Here is a 21,768-nt window from a genome sequence, read left to right on the forward strand (position 1 = left end):
GTGGTGGTACTTCCTCGTGCGCGCTAACAAGAGGCCATATCACCAGTTTCTTTACATTAAGGCACCGTGGAAAGTGAGATGGGGATTGCCAACGTGACCTGGAGTAATGTCAAGGAGCAAGCGTAAGACAGGGTTAAGTAGAGACAACTTGTGAGAGCCTTATGTACCACCGGGGTACTCTAGGACTACAATAACAACAACAGCTCATTAATCATAATTTGTCTATTAACTCGTAAAAATCCGACGGTAACTCTGTCGATCTGCGGAATACAAGTGAAAATATAACTAAGGCCCTTTGTTTTAATAAATATAACTTAATTCAATTACCCAGTTTTGAAACGTAAAGTCTAAGTCTCTTGCGAGAGCAAAGAAATGAATTATTCAATGGGACAAAATTAATATTTCAAGTCGTAAACGGCAACTGTGTATTAAGTCTGTCATAGAGACTATATCTGAGGAAAAATAAATAAGAGATATAATCAGGCTACTTAGTTGGAACAAGTCATAAGCATTTACTTGTGAAATAAGATTACTGCCACAATTTAAATACAAATGTATTCAAATATTTTTCAGGCTCAGTGATCAAAGCAAGGAAAATAGAATGTAATTAAGAATGTTCGGGTAGCTGATTTTTTTTATAGCCCTTGTAGGCAGACGAACTTACGCCCTTGATGGTGAGTGGTTACCGTCGTCCATGGACATTGGCAATGCCAGGGACAGAGCCAAGCCGTTGCCTACCGTATTTTGTTTTATTACATCTACATGCAGTGCAGTGAATATTAACAAGACCATAGGTCACTTTGTAGAAGATTTATTTAGCATTTATTAAGTTTAATTTTTGGACTATTAACATTAAATAAGTAATCAGTAAGTTCAGATTTGAATCTGCTTTATCTGGATCATCTGATACCTTTGAAATTAGAATCCTCTCCTCTGTACACACGACTAAAGTATATGTACTCCCAAAACGCGATACTGAATTAGAACAGAAAGATCTCTAGTATATTACTCAGTGACCACTCGATTATATGGACAATGGTGTTGTCAATTTGGAAGGTTGTTTTTATGAACCCGCAATCTGATGCGAAGGCGGCTGGTGAACAGTAATGTACATTAAACTGACGCCAATTTTTACGAATTTGTGATATTTAATGTCATATTGTCTCGAAAATTTAGTTCTAGAAGCTATTTTTGTCGTTTCTGAGAACGTTTATTTTAAGCCAAGTACGCAAATTCTAAATTTACTTACTAAATAATATGAATTATTGATTATAATCTATTGAATTTTACTTCTAAATTAATAAATCTAAACATCTGGTATTTAAAGTAGTTAAACTTTGTCTTTTACACTACATCATTTTGACTACAGCTTACTGGTGGTAGGACCTCTTGTGAGTCCGCGCGGGTAGGTATCATATCAAGGCTATCAGCTTAGGTAGGATTTAAAAAAAAAGGAACTTTATCAAGAACATCCATTTAAATTGATACCCAGGGAGAAGTTTACAAAGATAAGTAGGCGCTTGGTAAAATTTGAGTATTCAGCATACACGAATCAGTCAATATGGTGGAGGATGCGTTGTACCCAGCATCCACCGATGGACACATAAAGACATGAAATTTGATTTATGATCATTGATTAGTATCAAATTTATCATAATGATAAGATCTCAAACGATCTTCACATTGTAGTGTCTTTAGAGCATTATTTTTAAATCGCTTAAAATACCACACACCTTCTAACGCAACCCCTATTTTTTACTGATGGTACTAGCTCTTGTTAGTCCGCACGGGTAGGTACCACTACCCTGCCTATTTCTGCCGTGAAGCAGAAATGCGTTTCGGTTTCAAGGGTGGGGCAGCAGAATAGTTCTGACTATATGTAACTGAGTGCGCGATATTATGAAAGATGAAGAGTGACAAATTCAAAAAGATCAATAATAAATTACAGCTCCCGAAGCGAAGCGAGGGCGGGTCGCTAGTCTACAATACTAATTGATTTTTTGTAGCGCAAAAATCCGTAGACCTATCAAAATAATAGGTGTCATATTAGATTTTAAATGAAAAATTAACTCTTGGTCGTCTACAGTTAATCGATTCACGATCGCCATCAACTAATGGAATTATCGGGACGATGATCGAGGAGGAATACTTGAAAACATCAAGAACAGCTAACATGGCTATTATATTATATTATCAAAATTATTTACTAAATCTATCTCAAGTGCATAACGGATTTATCGCTTCAGCGTTTGTCTTAGGTCGTTGAAAACAGCGTTTATCTTCACAATGCATTTGCATGTCTTAAGCCACGGAGACAACTATTATCCCTTGTTGATGTAGACGTCTTTTTTTCTTGCGTAGGCGTGTACAGTTGTTTCACCGTTCAGTGCTATGCTATTTAATTCTTTATCCCATGTCGTTTATGTCAGATATTCCATTTAAATTCCTGGTTTACCTACGACCTAATGGGTTAAAAGGTTGACAGTATAAAAGTGTTTCTTACGAGTCAACAGCTATTTTTAATTACTACAAGTGAAATACATAGTAAATATTTTTGAAAATGTTTATTATTTTTCATTTGAGGATTAGTAAATTGGGCTGGAGTATGTATGAGCAAATCCTTGTATTTAAACTACTGTCAAAAAAAAACATAACAAGCGCTACTCTACATAGGTGTTTTGATGCTCTGCTATTTATTCAACTACAAAAATCTGATTCGAAGAAGTTATTTATAGCCAAAGCAATTATGAATGTAGGTAAATGATGGGATACATATTTTATAAGTCGCGTCTTACGAAGCTCACTTAACAACTGAGCCGAAATGATTTTAATTAAAATTCTCATTTTGGATTTACGTATCATTACCGAGATCACAAGATGACGAATCACACAATTATATTTGTGTGTCGTGCATGTGATGTACTAGATGAACGATGTGTAGTTCATACTTAGAACATGAAAATGAATTTTACAACAGAACATCTATTGTGTATATTACTAAAACTTTTAATATTTCGAAATAAACGATTTCATGTAACTTTGACTATCTGTCGATTTGTGGGTAGAGAAGACACGGTATAAAGTACGTTGCAAAATAAAATAAAATAAAGTTTCTATGCACTATTTACTTTGTAAGTGTGAAGGATATAAATGAAAAAAATAACTTTGGCCACGATTACTTTTCTAGCCTTCTAGCCTTCCTTCTAGCTTTCTGCCTATAGGTCAAAACGCAATTGCAAGATTCATACAGAAGGTTTTTTTAGTTGAGTATAGACGACAGGGACATAATAGATAACAAGGCTCGAAGTATTTTGGTTATTATTTATGCAGCCTTTAAAACCCAAGATAATACAATAAGAGAAGGAATGACTAAAATAAAAAAAGTAACACGTTGATGTTAGTCACTTACAAATCTAAAGTAGTATTTTCATTAGTCGATTGTTCTTCTTGAGGACTATTCAATGCCGCCAAGTAGCTTTTTATTTATTTTTTATTGCTTAGATGGGTGGACGAGCTCACAGCCCACCTGGTGTTAAGTGGTTACTGGAGCCCATAGACATCTACAACGTAAATGCGCCACCCACCTTGAGATAAGAGTTCTAAGGTCTCAGTATAGTTACAACGGCTACCCCACCCTTCAAACCGAAACGCATTACTGCTTCATGGCAGAAATAGGCGGGGCGGTAGCACCTACCCGTGCGGACTTACAGAGGTCCTACTACTAGTAAGTAATCTATCTATAGTAAGTAATAAAGAAATCAGGTTTTGAAGTGCGATGAAGAGATGTTTCATTATAAAGGACCATTTTATTGACTACCAATAATTAATATTAGGCATGTTCAAAGATATAAATGATTGATAAAATTATCTGGACTATAAATACGACATATAAAGGCAGACCTTTCTTTAAAAGTTTCCCTCAATTGATTGATCGAGTCGTTAAAATTTTCAAATGTATTGCAAAAGTTTTATACATTACGTTTTCTCGGTAAAATGATGAACTAAATTAAATTATTATATTATGTAATTTCCCTTAAAAGTTTTTTAGAGATCACTAGTATGAAGGGATTGATGACATTAAGAAATTATCTGTTATAATTTAGTTTTGTTTTCCTTTTTTTTCTTATTATTGCTTAGATGGCTGGACGGGCTCACGGTCCATTTGGTGTTAAGTGGTTACCGGAGCCCACAGACATCTACAACGTAAATGCCGCCAGCCATCTTGAGATAAGAGTTCTAAGGTCTCAATGTAGTTACAATTTTCTACAAGTTTTCTATTACTTTTGTAGGCAGACGAGCATACGCCGCGCCTGATGGTCCATGGTTTTCGTTACCCATGGATGGCAACAATGCCACGGGCAGAGTCAAGCCACTGTCTACGGCTGAGGACTCTCCATACCTCGCTTGAAAAAGGATTTGATTTTAGAATTGATTATACCTTAGAAAAAGAGCAAAGTAATCAGTCGGCCGTGTGGTTTAGAATAACACCATCTTATGTTCTCTTGTGTGTGACGTAAAGGCGATTAAGTGATTCACCAGAGAATGGGCATTCTCTGAGTTTTATACCAGCATACTGCAATGGCTTATCGGCATTCTGGTAGGGAAATTGTTGGCAAAGTCTCTTAGGTTGAGTTCCGTGAGCTAGCCGACCAGCCTAGGGAAACTGGAATAGCCCTTCCAGGCTACCAACGATTAACTAGGAAACAAAAAGAAACATGATACAATTGGGATTTCGGCCTCATGTCTCAAGCAGCACTCATGATTGACTGTATTATACAATTTCATGGCAATCGTTATTAGGAGTCCGACTTATATTGCCTCTCAGTATAATCGAATTTTAGCGTTAATTGTAATATAGCTCTGGTTAATTCTATGTTGTAGTGTAGTGTAATTCGACTAACTTTCATTGTCCATTTATTCCTACCTAAGCTGTTAGGTAGCCTAGAGGTTATAGCAGCGTAACCGAGCGGTGAGCTCACGGAGCTCTAACCTGATGACGTTGCTAATACTAGTCCTAGCAAGAGCAGTGCTTCTCAGAATGTAGATTCTCACCGGATCGAAAATGCGATCCACTGAGAAGATCCGGCAAGAAACTCAGTGGGCTACATTGTCCCAAATGAATATTATCCGATATCAAATGAAAGACACTGAAATTTTAACTAATTTAGATTATTGTTGTATCTTGTGCGTGTGATGTTCAGAATACTTTTGCCTAAATCGGCAAATGCTCATGCTACTGAGCAACTGCCTACTGAAAACTATTTCTTCTCTTATTTTGTTATTATGACTATTGTTGCTTTTTGTGTTTGAATGGAAAAATAATACAGAAAAGCTCTTCGTCAAGCCGTTCCGATAGATTTGACATTCGCAATTTATTCCGATCCCGTGGGACGTTAGCGTTCGGGAAAAACCGTACACTAGTTGTTACAAATTAATATGGTTTAAACGTAAAATAGTAAATGTGACAATACATATCGTATTGTGTGAGCATTGTTAGGGATTGAATCTTTGAGCACGCAAACGATGACTGAATTTAGGGGTTTATTTGTTTTTTTTTTTTTGTACTCAATTATTACTGGACAACCGAATGCTTTTTCAGCTGCGCTAGGATATGTGAGCTAGCACGCACTCGGTGCCTCAAAAAGTGAGCTAGCAGCTTAAGGATAACTAGCTTCGCGAATGCATCTACTACCGGATTAGAAACTTTCGATTTTGATTTAAGCTTTAGCTGACGTTAAATAATAAAATTGTAATTTTATCTCATAGTGGCTACGTAAAAATTATAAATTTTACGGTGTCTAGAAATCACTTAATAAATTTTCTGTAAATCTAGAGAAGGAGCTATACAATACCTTCTTAATAAAGGAACAATATGTTACAATAAAATATGAAAGTAATCAATAAAATTTTATCGTAAATTGTGTGCCCCGACGAGTAGGTCGAGCAAGCTCAAATTTTGTCTACATTTTTATTGCTTAATTGGATAGACAAGCCCGCCTGGTGATAAGTGGTTACTTGAGACCATAGACACAACGTAAATGCGCCACCCACCTTGAGATATAAGTTTGAAGGTCTCAGTATAGTTACAACGGCTGCCCCACCTTTCAAACCGAAACGCATTACTGCTTCACGGCAGAAATAGGCAGGGCGGTGGTACCTAGCCGTGCAGACTCACAAGAAGTCCTACCACCAGTAAAATCAGTACATCTACATCAGCTGACGTATGATGGGATATCGGAATCTGTTCCTCTGCTATAAGTCATACGTTTCCATTCTGTTGCAATACTGTTCCTTTTAGGATATATGAAAAGTCTTTTCGTGTAAGATCACCGTGGATCATGGTAATATAATTATGGAAGTGGCGAGCAACGCAAGGAAATGAAAAGTTCAAACACTACAATAAGTGTTTTCCGTTAATTTTAACAAAAACCTTTGTGTTCTTAAATTACTGTCAATATTATGGCGCTAGAATTAATTAATCTTCACGGCTCACGAGGAACTTATTAATTTTTTTATATTAAGGACCCAATCTAACAAATGTGGTAATGTTACGCGAGATATTCCCGAAAAGAACCGAGTGATCACTGTGTATTTGCTCTAATGAGCAGATGAACTCACGATTGATGATGCTAATTGGTTATTGGAGGCATTGAAGAAATTGTTGTTGTTTTTTTTTTATTGTCCTTGTATGCAGATGATCATACGGCTCACCTGATGGTGAGTGGTTACCCTCGCCCATGGACTTCAGCAATGCCAGGGGCAGAGCCAAGCCGCTGCCTACCGAATTGTGGAATATGGAATTTGTGACAGAGGAAACAAATATGTTTATAATTGAGCTTGTCAGAGATGCAATTGGTTCGCACTCACTCCGGCATATTTGCCTTCCGGTGTGGGATATCTGAGATTAGAGTGTCATTTGTATCCCTTAGTTGTTGTCCCATAAACACCGACTCTACCCATGTGGTCCCACAAGCTGGCATAGCACCAGTATGAAAGAGTAATGTGTTATTTCGAAACTGGTAAAGCTGCAATACTTAGTACGGAAACACTAAACTTCTCACCCAATAGTCCACAATCGATTCGTTATTTGTAGTATTTTTTTAGGAAACAGAACAATAATCAATCCTCGGTAAATAATACTTCGAATCGTAGTGAGCTGTGACTTTTAAACATTAAGTGACAAACGTGCGTAGATGTTAGCTTAAAATGGCGGGGCCTCTAAGCGTTCGAGGGCCTTAAAGGGCCTAAGTACAGAAATATCAAAAGGAAATGGCAACGCTTTCACATAAAAAAATATGATTTCAAAGCACATCGTAGCAAACTTGCATAAGCTTAATTAACAAGATGTTTACGTTTTGCTCTACATTCCCGCTTTCCCACAGTTCTGGTATTGAAATCTAGTATTTTTCTTTACGGAGTTCTTTCGTACTTGGCTGGTCCTAACTAGGTATGCGCTTAATAAAGCAAAGAGGATTTATGTTCTGATTTTTTTTTCTTGCTATGTTATCTGTAAATTTTCTGTGCCTATTTGCTGGTAGCCTAAGAGGATTTTTCAGCTACGCCCGGACGGATAGGTTAGCTCACGGGCTCAACCTGAGAGGATTTGCTAACACTAGCTCTAGCAAGAGCAGTGCTTCGCGGAATCTACCACCGGATCGGAATCGCGACCCACTGAGAAGGCCCGGCAAGAATCTCAATGAGTTCTGTTTATGGGTTAGTTCGTCGTAATAGACGTGTTCGACGAGGACGGTGATGAGTTCCATATGATATAATATAATTATTTTTATCTCATAGAAAAATACTGCTACATTTCTGCCCTTTCCTTTAAAAGACAGAATACGCTCTTAACTGGAAATAGGCCGAAAAGTGGCACTGAACCAAAGACCAGATATTTGATTGTAATATACATCTATAGTTTAAATCACACTTTAAAAACGCATAAAACAAAATATCTATAAAATTTTTAGTAAAATAACTGAGTGTTACATAACTCATTTTAGTTTTATTTAAGAAAAGTTTATGGCCAAAAAAAAAATTACCCTTTTTAAAAACTTTTCATTATGATTTAATTAATTATACACTCGACATTTTACAGACTCAAAACAAACGCGGCACATTATATTGAAAATTAAAATACTGCACTTTGTAATTTAATTAAAATCTTAGAAGTTGACCCCTCATAAAGGGTCAATTAAAATTGTAAGCGAAGCTTATTCCGGTCTAGTTGAAAATGGATTCGAGTTAATGCTAATTAATATCATTTTTGGTCATGATTAAATTATTTAAAATAGAATGTTTATATTATTATTTAAACACAAAACACAATAAGCAATCCAAGCCTTGTTCTCTTCAGATAAAATTAATAAAACTTTACTTTTATTTTGAATTAAATGTTAAATTACGCATTATCATATTACAATTTTAAAAGACACCTGTTAAAATTATAAATAAATCTACACGTAAGCTTCTAAAAAAAAAAGGAAAAAATTATGATGATGAAATTATAAAATCGATGACGCCGGTCTAAAAAAAATACAAGTCAAAATTACTTACTTAGTATTCCTAGTCCTGCCTAGTCGACGTTGCACAGCAGTCTGTTGACCGCCCTGGAGTTACCATCCCTTATATACCCGTAACTCGCTCGACACACACGGTCTCGTAAAACGACAATTCAATATTATCATGTAATATGTGTTATTTGTCATTTGGAATTTTTGTTCGCTACACATTTTTTATGCCACAACCTCTTTGATTGCTATCTCACTGAACGATTAAGGCTACTGTCGCTGCACTCTTAAAGATTATTATCGTATAGACAATGTATTTTTTTTTGTATCTATAATGCTAGCTATTATATTGAACTTAACGAAAAAAAAAAGTTAACTTGTATGTGGACTAGACCACTATCACTGCACTCTCTTCACGCTTTCTCGTATGTTCAATTTCATTTTCAAATTTCATCTCATTTTGATTCTTTTTTATTTTAAAGCTGGTACCTCTTGGGAGTCCGCACGGGTAGGTACCACCACCCCGTCTATTTCCGCCGTGAAGCAGCAATGCGTTTCGGTTCGAAGGGTGGGGTAGCCGTTGTAACTATACTTGAGACCTTAGAACTTGTATCTCGAGGTGGGTGGCGCATTTACGTTGTAGATGTCTATGGGCTCCAGTAACCACTTAACACCAGGTGGGCTGTGAGCTCGTCCATCATTCTAAGCAATAAAAAAAAAATCGCGTGTGGTTAGTTAGGCAATCGCCCGATGCCCGTATTTGCTGAATCCACATCGGATGACCCCGTGCGTCATAACAGAAACTGCACCATTGCAGATTTAGCAATAAGTTTACTTTAATAAATATATTGTAATTATAAATTAGTCTTGTAGTACATTCAAACGAATAAACATCGTTTTAATTAAATAAATTCTTTTTTTTATAATTAACTCGTTCGCCGTAACTTAACTGGCGCAGTCGGTAGGATCGCGACACTCGCCTTGAATAGAACTCTTCAGGCTTGAGTGAACGGTATCAACCGTTATTTTCGCGAGCTCATACAACGAATCTACGAACGGCGACTATCATCAAGCGGGAGTTCCGGAGAATTGGGAATCCTGCTGTACTACAGGCTATACACCACGTGAGCTTTTATTCGGTCATACGGCATCCCGAAATCCATTAGAGCTATATTATCCTAAAGAATTTTATCAAGATTATGTCCTCAATCACCGCAAGAATGCAGAAGCAGTACAGGAATGTATAGCAGCCCACGTGTCTAAGAACAAAGAGCAGGTAATAGAAAAGAGAAACCAGGCAGCGGAAACAATCACGTTTAAGGTAGGTGAAACCGTTTACAAACAGGTCGCCAAAACCACCAGGAGTGACAAGACAAAACCAGTATTTAAAGGTCCGTATAAAATCATTCATTTACACCCTAATAATGTCGCAGAAATTATAGGGCACCACCCAAATTCTAAATCGATTCGAGTTCATTTCAAACTCTTACGTAGACCACATCTTGTTCCAGGGCCCTCATCGCAGGAGCCTTCGTGCTCTACACAGCCGCCGACTTGACCCTTAATCCTATAGACAATACTAATGGCATCCTTTTGTTAAAACAAGGACAAATTCTGAAGCAGATAGACACTTTTAGTCTGGCCTGCGTATATAACGTATCGTATTTACATGAAACAACCTTAAAGCTTATGTCTTTATATGCCAGTACTAAAGCTGCTGAAGGTAACGAAGAGTTGCATAGAGCATATAAGGATCAAATAGAAAATAGTTTACATTTAATAGGGAAGAAGTTAGCATTTATTGCACCGCACTGTTATAACCCTAGTATGAACACTATTTGGCTGACAACCCTAACCAAGCTGTACAATCAGCATTCCCGAGCTCTCCTGTTCCGTCCGCCCCGCAAACGGACAGTCTTGTACAATCTTTCGACCCGAGCGGTCAAGTCCGATTCAATCTCTCGACCCGAGCGGTCAAGTCTTCTCCTATCCTATTCTAAATCAGTGCGCGTGACTGTCGTCGGACCTCCATAACTTCGTATTTCATTTTTTAAAATCTACGTAGCGAATCCCGCTATAACATTTTGGTGGCAGCGTTAAGGGATCCAAAAACACGGGTCCTCGGATCGTCTCCGTCTACTTGAAAAGCTCATCGCCGTATCCTGAAGAAAACAAAAAGGAATCACTAAGTCTGTCCAAAACCAGTCCGCGCCATACCACATCCACTGAATCCAAGAAGACTCAACCACTGTATCCTGAAAGAAGACTCAACCACCGTATCCTGAAAGAAGACTCAACCACTGTATCCACATACTATATCCACTGAATCAAAGAAGAAAAACCATTGTATCCTGAAAAAAGACTAATCACTGTATCCTGAAAGAAAAAACCCACTGTGTCCTGACGGAAGAATCAACCACTGTATCCTGAAACAAGAAAACACCACTGTATCCTGAAAGAAAAAGCATCGTACCCCGAAAGAAGAATTCCTCATCATCATCACATTCCGAAAAAATCAAGCATCAACCAGGCCGTTTCCTGTCAACCCGAGCCGAGCCTCAATCGCCTTATCACCGGAATGCTGAGACTTCGAGCTACAATATTCGTCGCCTGCGCAACATTGTTACAGTAAGCCGTTCTTTGTTCCAATATTATAATATAAACAAATCGTATCAAGAATTCGCCGCAGTACTTCCGACAATAATTTCAAAGCAAAACAATCAACCCTTGTTCTTAATCGTTTCAACCAAACCTATTGTTATATTTTCTACATCCTAATCCAAATTCTATTTCTATTTTAAAACTTTAATAAATTTGTAACAATGCCATCGGACCCCAAGGTACCGAAAGAAACTTTGTCGCTTCCTCTCCAAGTTGATCTACCTTCTGAATCAGAAGACGATAGGCCTCTTGACTCATTCGAAAAAGAAAAAATCAAAAAGTCCTCACAAATGCAACTAGACCTAAGCATACTTTTAAAATTCATTAAACCATACGATGGGAGTAAGGAAACTCTTAATTCATTTTTAATAAATTGCAACAACGCCTACGAGCTCGCGAATAAAATTCAAAAACCAATTGTTTTCAAATACATCCTATGTCAACTGCAAGGTCGAGCTGAAATCGCATGCTCCATTAAGGAATTCAATAACTGGGAACAATTAAAAACATTTCTTAAAACACAATTTAGTGAACGGAAGCATTACTCCTACTTGCTAACAGAATTACAGGAAAGTAAGCAACAGACAAACGAAAACATTAGTCAATATGCGCTTAAAATCGAAACTCTGTTATCCCAACTTCTTACGGAAATCTCGCTCAATACTACAAAAAATAAAGAAATTCATGGTCGCGTCGCAATGATGGAGGAGTTAGCCCTTCACCACTTTCTAATGGGACTACACCCGAGAATATCAAACATCATTAGGTGTAAGTCACCCCGTACGCTGAACGAAGCGATTAACTTTGCTATATCCGAAGAGAAAATTCAACAAACTCTGTATAGACGCAACGCGCCCATAGATCACGTACGCCCGCGAAGAATAATATCAAACAATCCTAACATCTCTCGCGAAAACCGTAATCAATACAACAACCCTCAAACTCCGCGTTACAATCCACAAAATACCAATTCCAATTTAGTGTGTCGTTATTGCAAAAATCCGGGTCACACGATCGAGAACTGTAGAAAGAGAGAGTATAATAACAAATTCAAAAACCAGTCCATTCCTGGTCCTTCCACTTCCTACCAAGCACCTAATCAATTTAGGAAGGTCAATCTCATTACCGAACAAAACGGATATGACACGGTAGACTATAACGAAATTTCAAAACAAGAAAATTTAAACGCATAATGGACTCCCGCCGGTGTCACGAGAGTCCAGCATCAAGACACTCTCTCGTGCAAAATCAAAACGACACCAATAATTCAAAAACAATCTCACTGTATCAAAAGAAACTCGCTGTATCCTCTGTATCCTCTGTATCCGATTCGCCGAATCAAAACAAAATCGCTGTATCCTCTGTATCCTCTGTATCCGATTCGCCGAATCAATATAAACTCACTGTATCCTCTGTATCCTCTGTATCCGATTCAATGAATCAAAAATCCACTGTATTTACTAAACCTAAACAATCGAATTCAAAACAAAACACTGAATCCATTCTACAAACATACAACATTACTACTAATCCTGCTAAACAACACTTACCATTCATCGAAACAAAAACGACTCTATCCTCTGTTCCGTTCAAGCTACTCATAGACAGTGGCGCATCAATCAGTCTCATAAAGGCAACGTCTATTCAAAAAATGCCAAAAATCACAAAAGAAGTAATCGCGTTTAACGGTTTAGGGTCATCGGAGAATGTAATACACTCCCTAGGCCACATCCTAATCAACATCCTATCAGCCCAACACCGGTTCCATTTAATCCCAGACCTAGACTTCCCTTATGACGGAATAATAGGCAACGACTTCCTCTCCGCATTCAATTCCCAAATTGATTACTCTAAAGAAATACTCACCCTTGGCGACCTAAGCTTCAAACTCCAATTTCATGAACCAACCCTCATTATACCTGCCAGATCCGAAGTCGTCGTAGAATGTTCCATTTCCAATCCAGAACTAAAAGAAGGCCTCATCCTAGATCAAAATATCTCTGACGATCTCTTAGTAGCCAACTGTCTCGTAAAAACAAAGGCAAACAATAGAGCCAACATCACTGTAGTCAATATCTCCGAATTCGACATAACTTTAAGAAACAATTTGAAATTAAGACTCGATCCTATTGACACTATCCCAAATCATCACCCTACTAAATCCAATATTATAAATTATACTAATTCCAACGAAACAAATTCAATCCAGAGAACAAAACAAGTATTAAGCATGCTACGCACATCTCATTTAAATGACGAAGAAACCTCTGCTCTTTTAGAACTTTGTACAGACTATTCCGACATCTTCCATCTTCCTAATGAAAAACTAACATATACTAACGCCATTCAACACGATATTAAAACCACATCAGAAGTTCCAATTCACACAAAAACCTATAGATTCCCCGAGATCCATAAAAAGGAAGTAGACAAACAGATTAATGATATGCTAGAGCAAGGCTTAATAGAACCTTCAATATCCCCTTGGTCCTCACCTATTTGGGTTGTACCAAAGAAACTCGATGCATCAGGCCAACAAAAGTGGCGTATAGTTATAGACTATAGAAAACTGAATGACATAACTATTGGAGATACCTATCCCATTCCCCAAATCACAGAAATCCTAGACCAATTAGGAAAAAGCACATACTTCTCCACTTTAGACTTAGCCTCCGGATTCCATCAAATTCTCGTAAATCAACCTGAAAAAACAGCCTTCAGCGTCCCTCAAGGTCATTTCCAATTTGCCCGCATGAGCTTTGGACTCAAAAACGCCCCTTCTACCTTCCAACGTCTAATGAACACGGCTCTATCCGGTTTACAAGGTCTACGCTGTTTCGTGTATTTAGATGACATCGTCTGCTATTCCTCTGACTTAAAAACTCAAATTCTAAACCTCGCTGAGATCTTTCAGAGACTCAGAAACTTCAACCTCAAACTACAACCTGACAAGTGCGAATTCCTACGACGAGAAGTCGCTTACTTGGGACACATAATCTCCACTGACGGAGTCAAACCTAACCCAGATAAAATAAAAGCAGTCGTTGAATTCCCTACGCCTTCTAATCCCAAAGACATTAAATCCTTTCTTGGTCTCGTTTCCTACTATCGCCGGTTCATCCCCGACTTTTCAAAAATTGCCAAACCCCTTACCTCCTTACTAAAGAAAGAAACTCCATTCAATTGGGAGAACCAACAACAAATATCATTCGATCTCCTAAAACAAAAACTCACTACTGCCCCTGTGCTCGCCTATCCCGATTTCTCCCAACCTTTCCTTCTAACCTGTGACGCATCAAATCATGCCGTCGGATCCGTACTATCTCAAGGACCTGTCGGAAAAGACAGACCCATCGCGTTCGCCTCTCGAACACTTAACCGAAGCGAAGTCCATTACAGCACCACGGAAAAAGAATTACTAGCAATATTGTTCGGATGCAAAACCTTTAGGCCATACCTCTATGGCAGAAAATTCCAAATCATTACTGACCATAGACCACTAAAGTGGCTATTCAACCACAAAGACCCAAGCAGTAAAATGCAACGCTGGCGTCTTAAACTCGAAGAGTTCGACTACGAAATCATTTACCGCAAAGGCAAACTTAATTCAGCAGCCGACGCTCTTTCTCGATATCCCGTGAATCCAATAATTCCCTCTGAATCCATTGATGAAACTCTGAATCCAGAACCTCTGTCTCCTGACGAAAATCATGACAACTTACCATTCAGTCCTATCACGTTAGAGGACCTTACCGTGAATCTTCCTGCTATTTCCGACCAAGACAGTAACGAACTACCCTGTATCGACCTACTAGAACAAGACAATGACATGCTACTTCAATCTAAATCCGCTGAATCCTCTGAATCTGCCAATCCTACTAACTCTAATGACATTCCAAATCCTATTGATCATGAACCGTTGCCCACTACAGCAACCCCACTGACTCCACAAAGCCCAAACTCGAACCCCGACAACATCCTAGAAGACGACTATTCCAAATTCTTAAAAGAGATTAACAAGAATACGACATTCAACACTAAAGTTATTGACCAAAACCAGAACCTCTTAAAAACTCATTGCCAGACGATACTAGTCCCGACATCAATAGACATGGATGAATCCAACCCCTACGTTCCTGAAATAATGGAAACCCTTTCCAATCCCGACGAAACACTATACCATGAAAAACAACTGTACTCCTTCGAAGAGGTCCCTTTCGGCAACAAAGTAACATACCTCATGTTCGTCAAAGTACACCACTTCGACGATTGTTCCTATCCCGAAATATTTCAAACTCTCAAAACGACTAGAAATCATTTAATAACACTGAATCCTCCTATAACTGAAATTGCTATCCCAGACTTCAAAAACCCTTTCGAGTCACACTCATTCGCCAAAATCTACAATATCCTAGTATACGTATTCCACAACACGAACATAATCGTTAACATATATCATAACAGCATCATATATCCCTCGCTTAGTGAAATTAAGAAAATACTAAAAGAAAACCACGATATTCCTATAGCTGGCCATTTAGGCGGTAACCGAATGTTAAGCAGAATAAAAGAAAAATACTATTGGAAGGGAATAAAATCCGATGTCGAAAATTATATCAAAAATTGTACCCTATGTCAAGAAAACAAAGCCCTTAGAAGGTGCAATCGAGCACCGATGCAGATCACTACTACTTCCACTAGCCCTTTTCAAAGAGTCTCACTCGATATCGTCGGACCCTTACCCGAATCAGGAACAGCGAAACTCAAATATGTCATGACACTCCAAGACGACCTTACTAAATATTCAGCAGCTTACCCATTGCGTAGTGTATCAGCTGAAGAAACTACAGACTGTTTGATCCACTTCATATCCCTTTTCGGAATACCTAATACTATCTTCACCGACCAAGGCACTAACTTCACTTCAGACCTTTTCAAAAGCACTTGTTCCTTCCTGAAAATAAAAAACCTTTGGTCAACGCCATACCATCCCCAATCCCAAGGAGCTTTAGAGAGAAGCCATTCCACACTCAAAGAGTACCTAAAATCATTTGTGAATGACAATCAAGATGACTGGCCCCGATATGTTTACACAGCAATGCTAAGCTACAATACGGCCATTCACTCTACTACCAACTTCTCCCCATACGAATTATTATTCGGCCACAAAGCATTTATTCCTGACTCTATTTATAAACAAGACCTCACTACTTACCCTGACTACGTCAGAATGCTCCAACATCGTCTCAAACAATCTTGGGCCAAAGCAGCCGAAAACATCGACAAATCCAAAGACAGATCAAAATCCTACTATGATAACAAAACTCGTCCTATAAAATATAAGGTTGGAGACTTCGTTTATCTAAAAAACCATTTAAGACTTCGAAAAGCCCTCTCGCCAATATGGAAAGGCCCATATAAAGTGATTCAAGTTCACAACAACAACAATGTCACTCTATTAATAAACAGAAGACATGTGAGGCACCATTTTGACGAAATAAAACTGGCAAGTGCCACTCCTAGCAATTAGTTCAAAAAAAAAAAAATTATTATAATTTACATTATTTTTACTATTTACATTACTCATGTTTACTATACTAGTCGTAAGCTATATTCACTCAATTTTAATTAATTTAGTTAACCAGTTACATTTTTATCATCTCTTACTAACTCGTACGACTTTTACTATGTCATACTATTTCCTACTAATCCCTTAATTAATTAAGCACCGCTGCGTCGTTATTAAAACATAAATTAATCTCTAAATCTATAAACACAAATCGTCCATTTCCAGAGCATCAAGTTGCACAACTCCGCAAATCGTTACTCAGATCTCTTCCAGTCCAGGTATATATTTCCATCACGTCGGAAAAACAAAACTAGCAAATGGTCACTTAAATGTACTAATTCCTGTAGACATATCCCGAATTAAACCCTATGTCGAAAACATATTTCAAACACTTGAAACAGTAAAAACCCTCTGCAGGCAAATCAGACAAACTAACAATTCAGAATGCCAAAGTATGATCCACCCCTTACAAACTCGTTACTTAGACCTTTTGAAAGAATATTCTTCTATATCACATCTAATGAATAATAGAGCAAAGCGCGCTTGGATAAGCGGCATCGGCATAGCAATGAAATCAATTTTCGGTACCCTGGACGAAGATGATGCTTTGAAATATGAAAACGCCATAAATGATATCCAAAACGAACAAAAGAGGCTAGCTTCATTAACTAAGGAACAAATTCTTGTAACCAAATCAACTATACAAACATTCAATGAAACTTTCAATGTCATAAAAGAAAATGAAGAAAAACTCAACGTGGCTATCGAAAAGCTTTCCACTCAATTGAGAAACTTATCGCGAACATCTAGTAATATATTAATCAGTTCCCAATTCAATATCGTATTTAGCAATCTAGAAACTGCCCTCTTATGTTTGTCCTTCCAATTGGAAGATATTACAAATTCCATTCTTTTTAGTAAATTAAATATTATACACCCATCTATTCTAACGCCGTACCAATTACACCAAGAACTTGTCGAGAATCACCGACACTTACCTAGCGACTTAGAATTAGCCACGAGTCTCGATTTAAAACACATACATACTTTAATGAAAATTTCTAATGTTATAAGTTATTTCTTTAATGATAAGATCATGTTCGTTTTACAAATTCCGTTGGTAGAACCTCAAGAATTCAATGTATACCTCTGTATCCCATTACCTGTACCTCATAACGCTACAAACATAAACTCCTTCAGCACCGTAATTCCGAATGAGAAGTACCTAGTTATAAGTAAGGACAAAACCCGATACAGTAATTTAAGATCCCTAAGCCAATGTAAATCAATCAATTATGTATACTACATTTGCAACATTGTAAAAATTCTCTCTACAAACGCCAATCCATCCTGTGAAAGCGAATTAGTTTCTAAAGCCATTACCACCCTGCCAACTCTATGTAAAACTAAATTTATCCACGGAATCATAGATGTATGGGAACCACTCAACAACAATAAATGGATATTTGTTCAATCCAAACCAAGTAAACTGTCAATCGATTGTAAGAACCTAGAGATAAGAGACTATATTATATCAGGCACGGGAATCGTAACTATCCCGATAACATGTAAAGGTTTCTGTAAAGATACCCGACTATTTCCCAACTCTAATGTCCTTAATATAAGTCATCCTACTATTAAGTTAGATTTTAACATATTAAACGATTCATGTTGTAACTTTGCTAAATTCAAAGAAGCCGAGAATAACGTGCCCCACATTAAACTAAACCAACTTGACCTTAACTTACTTAACCATCTATTAGAAAACAATTCAAATTTAATTCCAGAACTAGATAAAATAATTGAACACCCTAATCATTTTACAAAATATGGCGCACATTATTCCTCCTTTGTGTTATTTCTAATTCTAATCATAATTATTGTATCTTTATGTAAACTGTATCGCTATTATAAAATAAATAAGCCCAACGACGCTCACGATCGCACAGAGATCCCAATGATCATCGTAAACAATCCAGAACAACCCATTCCTAATCCAGGAGCACTAGATACTCCGTCACCCAAGACTCGCCGTAACCTCTAGAACCACGGCATCCTCGCCTTCTCTTCATCAACCCCTATAATAATGGCATCCCCTACCAAATCTACTAAACCCTCTTCCAGATCCACTGCATCATTTCCAAATCAATAAACTTAGAGGATCAAGCCCCTAAGTTTATTTTCCCATGGGGGGAGGTGTTATAACCCTAGTATGAACACTATTTGGCTGACAACCCTAACCAAGCTGTACAATCAGCATTCCCGAGCTCTCCTGTTCCGTCCGCCCCGCAAACGGACAGTCTTGTACAATCTTTCGACCCGAGCGGTCAAGTCCGATTCAATCTCTCGACCCGAGCGGTCAAGTCTTCTCCTATCCTATTCTAAATCAGTGCGCGTGACTGTCGTCGGACCTCCATAACTTCGTATTTCATTTTTTAAAATCTACGTAGCGAATCCCGCTATAACAGCACCATAGATTTAGACGTGGCTTAATTAACGGTTTAGGTTCAGTAGTTAAAACTATTACAGGTAATCTGGATTATGAAGACGCTATTAAGTTTGAAAATGAATTATCTAATCTACGTAATTCAGTCCATAATATTAACATATCTCAAAAACAAACTTTATTCATAGCAAAGCACGCAGTTGAAGAATTTAGTAAACAGATCAAGTTATTAGACGAAAATCAGAAAAAGATAGGTTCAATGTTAAAAAACGCCACTTTAAGTAATAACGTAGTAATAAGCAGATTGCACTTTTTAGATTTATATATCCAAATATATTTTAGTTTGCAATTACTCTTAGATAAATTAGTTATATTAGAAGACGCCATGACCTTTGCACAACTAGAAGTAATGCATCCTAGCATTATAGCTCCACACAGTCTTATAAGTGAAATAACAGCTATTCAAAAACTTTACCAATTTAGACCCGTTGATAGAATAAGTATTAAAAATATTCATAGTATAGAGAGCTCTATTAGCGTAAAAGCGTATAGCACAAACGACGCACTAACATTCATACTAGATATCCCTTCCATAGACGAAAACCTTTATGACCTTATCCATCTATACTCCATACCAGATAAACAAAACCTCACCATTATTCCTAAATCCAAATACCTAGCACTGGGAACCAACGAGTACTCATACCTGGAGGAAGATTGCAAGAAGATCACACAAGACGTCCAACTCTGCACATCGCTGAATACCCAACCTGTGGAGAACTCTGAAGACTGCATAGTAACTCTTATAAAACACGAGAGCACAAACTGCACCCGTGCCAGGATGAACCTGAAACAAGGCAAGATCCAGAGACTAGAAGACAACAAATGGCTTATCATCTTGAAAGACGAACAAATCCTGAAATCTCGCTGCGGAAGGAAATCTGACTATAAAAAGATGTCAGGAATATACATCGCCAGCATTACAAGCGATTGTCAAGTGGAAATATTCAACCGAACACTGAAGACAAACACGGATACTATTACAGCTGATGAAATCGTACCCATTCCCAGCGAAACCACTATTCTAGAAGGGAATATTCGCTATAACCTACAACTGAAAGATATATCTCTGGATAGCATCCACGAACTGATGGACCGGGTCGAAAACATTCAACAACCTATCATCGACTGGCAGACTATGATGACTACCCCAAGTTGGTCAACACTGGGACTCTACCTCATTCTGATAGCAATAATCATCTGGAAGCTGTGGCAGTGGAGACAGCGACGACTACAATCAAAGAACGAGAGCCCCGAGAACACTAGCACCGAGGACGCTGCTGGAAGCTGCGGGACGCGCTTCTATCTTAAGGAGGGAGGAGTTAGGCAATCGCCCGATGCCCGTATTTGCTGAATCCACATCGGATGACCCCGTGCGTCATAACAGAAACTGCACCATTGCAGATTTAGCAATAAGTTTACTTTAATAAATATATTGTAATTATAAATTAGTCTTGTAGTACATTCAAACGAATAAACATCGTTTTAATTAAATAAATTCTTTTTTTTATAATTAACTCGTTCGCCGTAACTTAACTGGTTTCATAATTTTTTTTTACAGATCTGACCAGTAGTTTACCTATTATCCTTGATGATGCATTTTTAACTGAATCCGACTACATTGATAATATCTCATTTTATTGGAAGTCGGTTCTATTTTTTTTGTAATATTGCTGAATGATGTTCTTCATGAACAAAATTAAACAGATGAAAAGGAATTCAATTGGATATATTTTAGATTTAATCTGACTGACTAGGTGGTGCAGTATTTAGCGCCTCTGACTGTAGCGCCGAGGGTCGTGGGTTCCATTCCCACATCGGGTAAACCTTCGGGTGATGAATAGGTCGTTGTGTTTATTTGCTGTAGATGTGTTACATCAGTCTTTGGATAACATAAGAAATCCAAAATGGGAACCAGATGAACGTGCTGGTGTCTTCTTTCATTCCTATTACCTTTACATTGGTATTGGGCAGTCTGTTCTAGCTCCACCCACATCATGACCAAGACACCCAGCTCCTGCTCCACTGAGCGACGCCAAGTTGTTCTAGGACGGCCTCTCTTATATAACTCCAAATAAATAAAAAAAACATCAGGCCATCATCATCATCATCAGCCTATGGCAGTCTACTGCTGGTCATAAGACTCTCCCATTGCACACCACTGAGCACGTCTCATCTCTTCTTTTAAGCTTGTTCGTAGAGATTGCGGATTCGGATGATCATTAATCCATCGTCATTATTCAACAACGCCACCACCTTCTCGTGAATTAACATATATTTGTACACCTAATTAAAATAGACAAAACCACTTGTACAAAATGTTTATCTCTTTTCTGATTAGCCATATGATGTTATGTATACTATACTATGTATGTGTACTATCTGACTATACTGATGTATACTATCTCTAATAAAGACCTTTGGACTAAATGTGACCAAAACCCCATTGGGCAAGACATTGCCCATCGGAAATGGCGTTGGATAGGACTGGTGGTAGGACTACTTGTGAGTCCGCACGTGTAGGT

The 21,768-nt window shown here is 37.9% G+C and overlaps 3 protein-coding genes across 8 annotated transcripts in view; 2 read left to right on the plus strand and 1 right to left on the minus strand.

Moving 5' to 3' along the window:
- The window catches only part of CCHa1 (neuropeptide CCHamide 1), a 122,908-nt gene that overhangs the window by 25,839 nt on the left and 75,301 nt on the right, over positions 1-21,768 (minus strand). For 2 of the 6 annotated variants that reach the window (XM_089728085.1, XM_089728082.1), the window contains exon 1: positions 8,554-8,697. The exons of the other annotated variants lie outside the window; for them this stretch is intronic. The gene's annotated coding sequence lies outside the window, so the exon portion shown is untranslated. Of the gene's footprint in view, positions 1-8,553; positions 8,698-21,768 lie in introns of those variants that run through there. 6 annotated transcript variants of the gene reach the window in all.
- On the plus strand, positions 11,330-12,361 carry LOC149502783 (uncharacterized). Its single transcript, XM_089728477.1, has one exon. The coding sequence runs from the start codon at positions 11,330-11,332 to the stop codon at positions 12,359-12,361; it is 1,032 nt and encodes a 343-aa protein (XP_089584603.1).
- On the plus strand, positions 16,385-18,958 carry LOC149502784 (uncharacterized). Its single transcript, XM_089728204.1, has one exon. It carries the CDS (start codon positions 17,192-17,194, stop codon positions 18,779-18,781), a length of 1,590 nt encoding a protein of 529 aa, XP_089584330.1. The 5' UTR covers positions 16,385-17,191; the 3' UTR covers positions 18,782-18,958.

This window comes from Bombyx mandarina, chromosome 06 (genome assembly GCF_030267445.1).
Source record: "Bombyx mandarina strain Sakado chromosome 06, ASM3026744v2".
Taxonomy (NCBI): Eukaryota; Metazoa; Arthropoda; class Insecta; order Lepidoptera; family Bombycidae; genus Bombyx; species Bombyx mandarina.